This window comes from Beta vulgaris, chromosome 8 (assembly GCF_026745355.1).
Source record: "Beta vulgaris subsp. vulgaris cultivar EL10 chromosome 8, EL10.2, whole genome shotgun sequence".
Lineage (NCBI taxonomy): Eukaryota > Viridiplantae > Streptophyta > Magnoliopsida > Caryophyllales > Amaranthaceae > Beta > Beta vulgaris.
Window position 1 is genome coordinate 39,124,312 of NC_079209.1, and position 10,583 is coordinate 39,134,894.

At 33.9% G+C, this 10,583-nt stretch overlaps 1 protein-coding gene across 1 annotated transcript; it reads right to left on the reverse strand.

The window, feature by feature from the left end:
• Window positions 1-574: 574 nt before the first annotated feature.
• LOC104901518 (uncharacterized) lies at window positions 575-2,149 on the reverse strand. The gene has a single exon (XM_010689107.2). It carries the CDS (start codon window positions 2,147-2,149, stop codon window positions 575-577), a length of 1,575 nt encoding a protein of 524 aa, XP_010687409.2.
• Between the last annotated feature and the right edge of the window lie 8,434 nt (window positions 2,150-10,583).

Consider the following 10,583-nt stretch of genomic DNA (forward strand, 5'->3'; position numbering starts at 1 on the left):
GAATTGGCAAGTGCACCATAATATCAAAGAACGATGGTGGAAAGATTCTCTCTAGTTCACAAAGAGTCTCATTAATCTCTGTTTGAAGGCGATCCAAATCTTTTGGATTGATGACTTTATTACATATGGCTTTAAAGAAGGCACTTAATCTAATAAGAGGTAAAGCCACATGCTTTGGTAGTGTGTCTCGAACCGCAATGGGAAGAAGGTGTTGCATTATAATATGAGCATCATGGCTCTTATACCCTGATATTTTTCCTTCCTTCACTTGCACACACCTTGCAATATTTGATGCACATCCTTGTGGTAACTTTGCCTTCTTCAAAACACCACAAAATATTCTTTTTTCCTCCTTTGACAGTGAAAATGATGCTTTTGGCAATAAAACATACCGATTGTCACTTGAATCTAAAGGATGTAACTCTGGTCTTATCCCCATCTTTTTCAAATCTAATCGAGCCATGTAGTGATCTTTAGACTTACCAGGCACATCTAACAAAGTTGCAAGCACACTATCACAAATGTTTTTTTCTATGTGCATGACATCCAAATGATGGCGACACCTATTATCTTTTCAGTAAGGCAAAGAATGAAAGATGGATAACTTTCTCCATGGACAATCTCCCCAATTAACCTTGGGTTGTAGCTTCCCAAACTTATTTTTCCAATCTTTCAGCAAACTTAAGACTTGGGTCCCCGTCAAAGGAATGGGGGCTGTCCTCTCTTCTTTCGTCCCATCAAACGACTTCTCTTCATGACGCCAAGGATGATCGGCATCCAACGTTCTACGATGTGCCATATAGATTGTCTTGTTACTATTACTCAAATGTTGATGGGCGGTTTCATAGTGACAATGGGGGCAAGCAAACTTTCCTTTGGTGCTCCAACCAGACAACATAGCATATCCTGGAAAATCACTTGTCGTTGATCGTAAAGTTGCATACATTTTGAATGATTGTTGCTTTGAAGCGTCATAGGTCTCCAACCCAAACTCCCATAAATCTTTTAGCTCATCTACTAATGGTTGGAGGTAAACATCAATGTCATTTCCAGGAGAAGTGGGCCCTGGAATTAATAAAGACAACATCAAAAACTCTAACTTCATGCACAACCATGGGGGTAAGTTGTAATTGATCAGCACAACAGGCCATGTACTATGTTGTGTACTCATAGTTCGAAATGGATTGAATCCATCACTTGCAAGGCCTAAGCGAACATTACGTCTCTCTTTAGAAAAATTTAGGTATGTCAGATCAAACTCCTTCCAAGCCTCACCATCAGCAGGATTTCTTAGTTTTCCATCTTTCTTCCTTTTCTCTTCATGCCATCTCATTAACTCCGCTATCTCAGAACACATGTACAACCTTTGAAGCCTGGGTTTTAAAGGGAAATGCCAAACAACTTTTGCTGGAATTTGATTAGCACCCTTGGATGATTGCGTTCCTGTTTCTTCTTGATTTTCCTTCTCTTTCCACCTTGGGGCATGGCATACATGACATGATGTAGCCACTTCATTATCCTTCCAGTATAGCATACAATCGTTACGACATGCATCGATTTTGTCATAATGAAGACCCAAATCCTTCACTATTTTCTTGGCCTCATTGAAGGACTTTGGCAATTTGGCTTCCGGAATTAGTTCTAGAATCAACTCTAGAATATCATAAAAGCCATTATTTGTTATTCCATGAAGGCATTTCAAAAGGTACAAACGAATAAGGAATGATAATTTGGAAAACGTTTTGCACCCAGGGTATAGCTCTTGTTTCCCATCTTCAACCAGTTTATAGAACTTCTTAGCCTCTGGACTGGCATCATCTCCAATGCTTTCAAGGCCATTAGGGAACTCTTCGAAGACATCCCTGTAGATGTCATTTAATAGACCATCCATGTTATCTTCGATGTGTGGCATATCAGCATCATTAGTCCTCTCATGATAATGAAATTGTTCACTACCAGGCTCAATGCCATTTGCAATCAAATGATCGTACACTTTGTCTCTGTGATGCCAAAAGCGGTTACAACACACCTTGCACGGGCAACTAATCTGATCTCCAATTGCTCGAGTAGCAAATGCTTTATCTAAATAATTCACAACTCCTTCCTCATACTCATTACTAGATTGCAGAAAGTCAGTCCAACAACTCATTTTATTACCTTAAAACAATACATGAAAGTTATAATTCTAAACATCGACATCAGCTTATATCATATCATAGAGGAAATAAGAATAGATCACATACGTCTTGCAAAAATTACAATAAGAATAAATTAATGTATCAATGTCAAAAAGACCACGTATAATTTCTAATCTATTTAATAGGGAACCATGGACTAAACTCCTTCCATCAAGCCTTTTACTATTGTAGAGAAACACAGATAATTTCTTCACGAAACTCACAAAAATTTATATGTTATATATAAATCTGAATATCTACCTAGTTATGATTACAACCTAAAAAATTTCGCATAAAAAGAATCACCAATAGAATGAAATACTTAGAAAAACGTAGGTAGAGAACCTAATTGAACAACTCCAAAATTCAGTAAGATACTATAATTTCTTGTTACAATCATAACTCAGTAACCCAAGCCATGGAGCAGAGTTTTAAAATATCTGTAGAACCAAGCCATGGAGCAGTAATGTTCATGTAAAATTGAGGATATCGTCGACTCTCTTAGTGCTATAAATTGTCTAATGTCACACCTATATTTAGTTGGTTATAGTTTACACCATGTAGTAGTAGGAACAATATTCATGAGTTATTTTTGGTGTAACACATAAAAACCTAGTTCGATGAGGAATTCTCAATTTGAAAAACAGCAACTAGAATCATAACTTCGATTCTTACCTTCAAGACTTCTTGGCTGTAATAAAACCACAAAAGCTTCAGTCGCCCAATAGCTAAATCCCACTAGAGTATCAAAGCTAGTGCCTACAAAAAATTATAAGTAATGTAAAACAACCACTGCGAATTGATACTCATATGAACAACCAATAACTCGATTTGGTCTTCTTATAGCAAACAGCTATTTAATTTGGTTTTCTTTTTAAGAAAAAATGATGCTCACGGATGGGTTAAGAACAGACATCTGTTATTAAATTGATGAAAGCTACTTCTCTAGCTACTGCAGAATCTGCTCACCAGCTTTGAAGATGCCTAATTCTGTTTTTTTTTTTAACAAAGAACAGATTATGAAGATCTGTATAACCAGTACTCAAGAACGAAAATTCGAGCTTAAACGAAAGCTCCAGTCACGAAGAATGTTTACTATAACTAACAAATTATAACTAAACTACAACTAAACAATAAATTCACGGACATCCCTGAACACTCCTCACGTGTTTTACATGCAAAAACCCAATCAATCTCAGCTGTCGACCCCAAAACTTCTTCACATAAACTTTAAGCCATCCCAGCACATCATATGTGAATTCACTCTATTTCTTCTTTTTAAAGACATATTTGTTTCTAACTTATGAACAACCAATAATTCGACAGAATTGATAGTAAAATCAACAAATTGGTAAAACTAAATTAGGGATTTCAAACTCACTAATGATGAAAATCGAAATTTCTTCCTATATTATAAAAATAGTGAATTCAAGGAACATAGATATGCCAATGTAACAGAATTACCCTTTCACGCTGCGGATTAAACTGGATGAAGATCAAATTAAACTGGATGAAAAAAGAGTTTGAGGAATGGAAAATTACCCTTTCACGCTGCGATTGATCGATGAATTGTGAAGTTGTTGCTGTTCGCCGCCGTACAAGGAATGTTTTGGTGTGGAATAATTCTTCAATGGCGGCAAAAATTAGCGCCTGCTCCAATTTGCTTGAAAAATCTTAATTTGATAAAGAATCTAATATGTAATCTGATCTTCTAGCTTAATTTCGCGCGGTGTTTTGGAAATTTAATTGAAGAAATTTGCTTGAATTTCTGGAAATTTAATTGGGTTTTCGTGGAGTTAAAATTTTGGGTTAGTTGGGGCGGGTTTTTTGAGTTTTCATGGGAAAGAAAAATTGGGTTAGTTTTCATGTTAAAATTTGCGTGAATTAACCTACCACAAATGTTTTAAAACTACAATAATATTCTTAGTGTTACTATTTTAGGAGTGTTACCTATCTCAAAGTTCTTAGTGTTACTATTTAGAAGTATTACCTATTTCAAAATTCTTAGTGTTACTACTTTAGAAGTGTTACCTATTTTAAAGTTTCTAGTGTTACTATTTCACGAGTGTTACCTATTATAAAGGTTATAGTGTTACACTTTGAGAAGTGTTACTATAAAATGTTACATTTTATAAAAGTGTTACCTTGAATGTTAAAAGTGTTACTTATATATTTAGATAATCTACAACTTAAAAAGTGTTACCTAAACGTGTTACCTAAAGTCAATTATGTTGTAGTGTAAATTCAAAATGTATTATGTATCCAGAGGTTGAAATATAACCAAAATAACACAACATGTCTCATATGAACACTAGGGTCTTACAAAAGAACATTTATTGCTAACTAAACACTATTGAGTTCATTAAGAAGATATTATTGCTTATGAGCTTCATCCCATTTCTGATTGATTTGATTTGTGAGATTTCGACACTGTAACGTATCATTAGTTGTTTAAATTAGTCGAACTAAACAAATACAAAAAAGAAAAGAGCAATACTTAAAATGAAATTCTTCAAGTTTATAATACAATGAACATAATCTTTCAAACATACAATGAACACATTTAATTTTAATGTTAGAATAAACATGTTTCTATATAAACACAATATACATATGACCAAATATAACGAGCATGTGACTAACATGATTTTAGTGAATACATGTTAGTAATACAATGAACATTGGCTTGAAATTATGCACATCGTACTTGTAAATAGTATAATAAACATCATATAATCATACACCGAATATTTGAATATATATCAAACATTTGTAGACAAAATATATGATAATTAACACATCATCAATTCATATCATTTTATTAAATACATTACAAACCCATAATGAATATATGACTGATATGCAATGAAAATCTGACCATCATGTGTTTCATCGAACATATGCTGATAAGACAACATTCTCCCTTTTTAGAAATAACTTCTTAATATAAAACATAGAGAATCACCCGAGCATTATCGCCCGTGTGATAACGTATCGGCTTATTTAGAATTTTGCAGCGGAAAACATATAACTAAACTTCATACTTTAATATCATAAATAAATAAGTACTTAAAACCAAACACACTATAAATGTCTACTTCAAACCAAACTTATTATAATATGTTCCTACTAAAGTAATAGATATAGTAATATGTTACAGAAGCTCTCCACTCCCATATTCCCAATGATGCAACATCTGCGAACCTGTAAATGTCAATGCTTTAAAGAATCTGCTCACCAAAATGGATCATCATAATATCAATAAGGCAAAGCCATGATCCACAATCACAAACAAAGCACGTAATCAGCAAAGCTGAGTACTACATAGTATTACATAAACAATCCTAACATGATACTAAAAATAACGTGCAGGGACAAATAATAATAAAACAATATAACATTCTGCCGATAACTTCTACTGAACTAAACTTTAAACATCTTTTTATTACTTTAATGGACTAGTTATTGGACTTGAGTTGTCTTATCTAAACTTGCCTTCACCTAGGAAGACGAAATACGGGAGCTACTTCGTATTTCAGAATGACCTGCGATATCGAGGAACGTTTGAAAAATAATAGGAATGGTGATCGATCCATTTTCGAGAAAAGTCATGGCATGCTCACCATGTACCCCAACTTCTAATTGTCCAACTTTAGATGTGCACAAGTCTAAAGTTTATTACTATCCAAGTTACACTTTACGTGATTTACAATTTATTACTTGTTATGACACACATACAAGTAACACAGAAATATCAAATCAAACATTCATAACTAAACTTGTTTTATCTTAGGATTTAATAAGTGACCACAACTTATAATACACGATTACTTTCTTTATTAATTTCAATCTTTCTTATTTTGTTGAACCTAGCCAACAATCAATTTTACCTTTCAAAGGCATAACTTATCAATTTACCAAATAAGACCCACAATCCTTATAAAGTAGTGAAAATAATACTGTAAGGGAACACAGGATTCAACATGATTCAATCCACAACAAGAATCCGCGTCTTTGCTGACGGATTTTACTGACGGACAAAATTACCGGCGGAAAAAAGATTTTACCGACAGATCTTGAAAAACCGACGCAAATTACCGACGGTTTATAATTTTACCGACGGCTCAGCCGTCGGTAAATTTGTACTATTTTTAAAAAAAATAAAATGCCGTCTTTTAGCCTTCCTTTCATATCTCTCTCTTTCTCTTTCATATCTCTCTCTCTCTCTCTTAAAATAACGCTTTCTTCCTCTCTTTCTTTTCTCTCGGTTTCTTCCTCTCTTTCTCTCTCCTCTCACGGTTTCTCCTCTCTCTCTCTCCTATCACGGTTTCTTCCTCTCTCCCTCTCCTCTCACGGTTTCTCCTCTCTCTCTCTCATCTATCTCTCCTCTCCCGGTTTCTTCATCTCTGTCTTCTCTTACGATCTCTCCTCTATCTCCTCACGGGGTTTCCATTTGGGTAAATTCGGGGTTGAAATTTAACCCAAATTTCGGGAATTACAGGTTGTGATTTGGGCTAGGTTGGGGTTGCAGGGTTGGGGTTGGGTTAGGAGTTGGGCTGGGGTTGGGGTTGCGGGGTTGTGCGGGGTTGGGGTTGGGGTGGGGTTGCGGGTTATGGGTAGGGTTGTTTAGGGTTTTTAGGTGGGTGTGTTCGTGGGTGGTTTGAGTGGGTGGGTTCGTGGGTGGTTAGGGTTTTTGGGTGGTTTGGGTGGGTGGGTTCGTGGGTGGGTGGGGTTAATTTTTTTTTTTTAATTTGATTTTCTTTGGTTAATTTTGTCAGATTTGTTTTTAATTTGATTTTCTTTGGTTAATTTTGTTTTTATTTTGATCTTCTTTGGTATATTTATCAGATTTATTATGCTATTCTATTTTTCAGATTTATTATCATAATTTGTTTTATTTCATTTTATTATTATCATCATTTTTTATATGCATTTGGTGTGTAATTTATTTTGATTCAGTTATTGTATGGTTTATGTTCATTTTTTTTTCTGATATGTGTTTTTTTTTTTTAATGTTTTTGGTTGCAGAATTTGATTCTTCAAGATTGAAGTTCAAGATTGAAGATCTAGAAATTTAGTTATTTTATTTAGAATTTTTTTTTTCAGATTTATCATATTTAGTTGTATTTGATTTTATGTATATCAGTTTTTTTTTTTATTAGATTTATCAAAGTTATTGAATACTTTTTGAAAGCACATATGTAATGTTTTACAAATTGATAAACGAAATGTTTATTTTTATTACATTGTAGATGTACAAAGTCTTGATTTTAGTTTAATTGCATTTTTTATTCTATCAAATATTATGGAAAAGAAAATAAAAAAAACCATACGGATTAAAATAGTCACAAATTACCGACGGTTTAAAGCGTCGGTAAAATTTACTGACGCGTTAATCTGTCGATAAAATGATCAATACCGACGGTTTAAAGTGTCGGTAAAATTTACTGACGCTTTAATCTGTCGATAAAATGATCAATACTGATGGTTTAAAGTGTCGGTAAATTTTACCGACGCTTTAAACCGCCGCTACTGAACACTTTACCGACGGATTTAAGCATCTGTAAAATTTACCGACGCTTTAAAACGTCGGTAATTTGTGATAGTTTCTCCGTCGGTAACTAAAGTAAACCAACAGTAACTGCTACCGACGGTTAGTCCGTAAAAGTCCGAATTACCGACGACTAAATTTCCGACGGCTAGTTACTGACGAATGGCCATCGGTAATAAGGTTACCGTTGGACACCGCGTTTTTACCGACGGATTTTGACCGTCGGAAAAGGGTGATTTTCTTGTTTTGAATCCCAATAATATATTAATTCCCCCACGTGAATTAATAGCTAAAGTTCCCATCTACATGCTTGCATCAATAATTCCATACAAATATGATAATCTTTAACTCATAATCAATCTCATAATTAACATGTTTGCACACAGACATAAAATATGTAAAATCCAGTCATATAAGAAATCACATATGAACTTACAAAGTTCCTATACATGATACTACAGCTTTTCCTTCTTAAATCATGATACTCTATCACATAACACATAGGTATGTACATACCTTGTATAAACCAACTGATAGACCACCTTTAATCACTTAAAAGTCACCTACTGAATAATTTCCGCCTAAAATAATCAATATAAATCAAAGTCAATAGTCTGAATAAAATACAACAACTTTAAAATACTTTAAATCCCCTTTAAAATATGATTAGTACTAGAATAAAGCATAAAAACCTGATCTTTAATTGAAACTTGAGGAGGAAGAAAAGAAATTAACCAACAAATCAAAGAACAATGAATAAGGAGGCGCCGAAAAGAGGAACACCGCGCCTGGCAGTAGCGGTGCACAAGGGAACCGACAGTTGAAGAGGGGTGGTGACGTTTTTTGTCGAAGAAGAAATCATTACTTGGAGAAGAAGATTGAGAGGAAAAGAAAAAACAAAACTCACGTGGAAGAGAGAATAAGTGGCCGGCTGTTTGTGTGAGGAGAGAGAGAATAATTTTTTTGTGTGGTAAAATAATTGGGTCTAAGGTACTTATAAAGAGGTTTTTCCTTTTAGGCTTAGAAAAAAGAGACTGGGTTCAAATAAAGTTTGATGATGAATAGGATTAATGAATTAGAACTCCTAACATCCATAGAAATCCTTTTCCTAATTCAGTTAGAATTTTGGATTCCCCAAGCCCATATAAACTTCTTTTCCAAATCAAATTAGTATTTCAAACATTTTGCAAAACATGCCATAAAAAAATATTTGTATTTCCTTAAATCCTTAAAATAATTCTTTTGACTTTCAAAATAGTCAACTTTCTTTAAATAATTGAACTATGTCAAACTAAATTATGTTTAAATATAAATATATAAATACTAAAATATATTTATAAAATCCATAAAATTACGGGGGATTAAACATATGCCATAATTCATGTTATAAATGCAATTAATGTGTCAAACGCACAATGAACACATGAACAAATGTACCTAACATTTGAATAAACACATAATAAATATATGGCTAAATATAATAAACATATGGGTCAATATAATAAACATGTGACCAACACGAATTCAATGAGTATATTATAATAATACAACGAAAATATATTTACAGTACAATGAATATTGGATTTTTTTCCTTGAATAATGCAAAAGTGGGTTTTAATTCCCAAAATATGCCAAAAAAAAAAAAACCCTGCGTACCGTCCACGTAGGACGGCACGAGAGAAATTGTTTTTTTTTGTCTTAGCGCAGGTAAACCGCTACTCAAAGTAGCGGTTTATTTTAAACTAAACCGCTACTTCGAGTAGCGGTTTATACCTGGCAATGTTCCAAGCATGTGTAAACCGTTATCGCGAATAGCGGTTTATGTACAAAAAAACCCCGGTCAGTACTGCTTCCCCATAACTGGCCAAAATGCCAGAAACACAAAAAAAAAGCTCTCCAACCTGCAATTCCAACACCAAATTCCATCCAACAACACCAAGTTCATCCACACATCAATCACCAAACACCAAGTTCATCCACATTCAAATTCGTCCAAGAATTTCGTAATTACGAAGTTAGATTAAGAAAATATGTGATAGAAAGAAAATATGTGAATCACAAACAAAGTTTAAAAACTAACTATACAAACAATAAATGAAAGTGCTAAGACTCCCTCTTATTCTTTTGTGAAGGTCTAGATGAACTAGGTGTGGTCTCATTAGACTCTGCAATGGCATCAAGAGAACATGGAGTGGTGTCAGAACGTCGTCGATAGGTCCTCTGATAGACTGGAGGCTAAAGCAAAGGTGTCGTGGTAGATGTATGGGCAGCAGACATAGAAGATGTAGAAGTCGATGTATGTGCAGCAGAAGTAGGCACGCCCTGTGAGATGTGGACATGTCCAGCTCGGCCAACAACATCAATACACAGTCCCCTCATGGTTTGCAATGTCTATGCAAACAACTCGCGCCCCATATTTGGAGGCAATGACTCAGCAGCCTCTAGTACTGTAATCCCCCGCAATTTTAAAGAATTTTTATAAATATATTTAAGTATTTATATAGTTGTATTTAAATCCAAATGAGTTTGGGAAAATGATTTGACTTTTAAAGAGGGTTGACTATTTTAAAAGTCAAATGAAATTATTTTTCATAACTTAATAAAATTAGAAATATTTTAATTAAGCATGTTTTAATAAAGGTTTTAAATATTAAAGTATATTGAAAAAGAAGTTTAATGGAATTGAAAATCCTAAAAGGATATAAAGGGAAAGAGTCATGTTGATAACTAAAGTCTTAAATCGTCCATCTTATTAGTCATCAAGTTTCATTAATTATAATCTCTTTTCCTAAGCCCATAAAGGGAAGCCTTTATATAAATATCCTAAAAACCCAAAATTTTCACCCTACACATTA

Coding starts and splice junctions, on each gene's coding strand:
- LOC104901518 (XM_010689107.2), bottom strand. CDS start 2,149: ATGAGTTGTTGGACTGACTTTCTGCAATCTAGTAATGAGTATGAGGAA.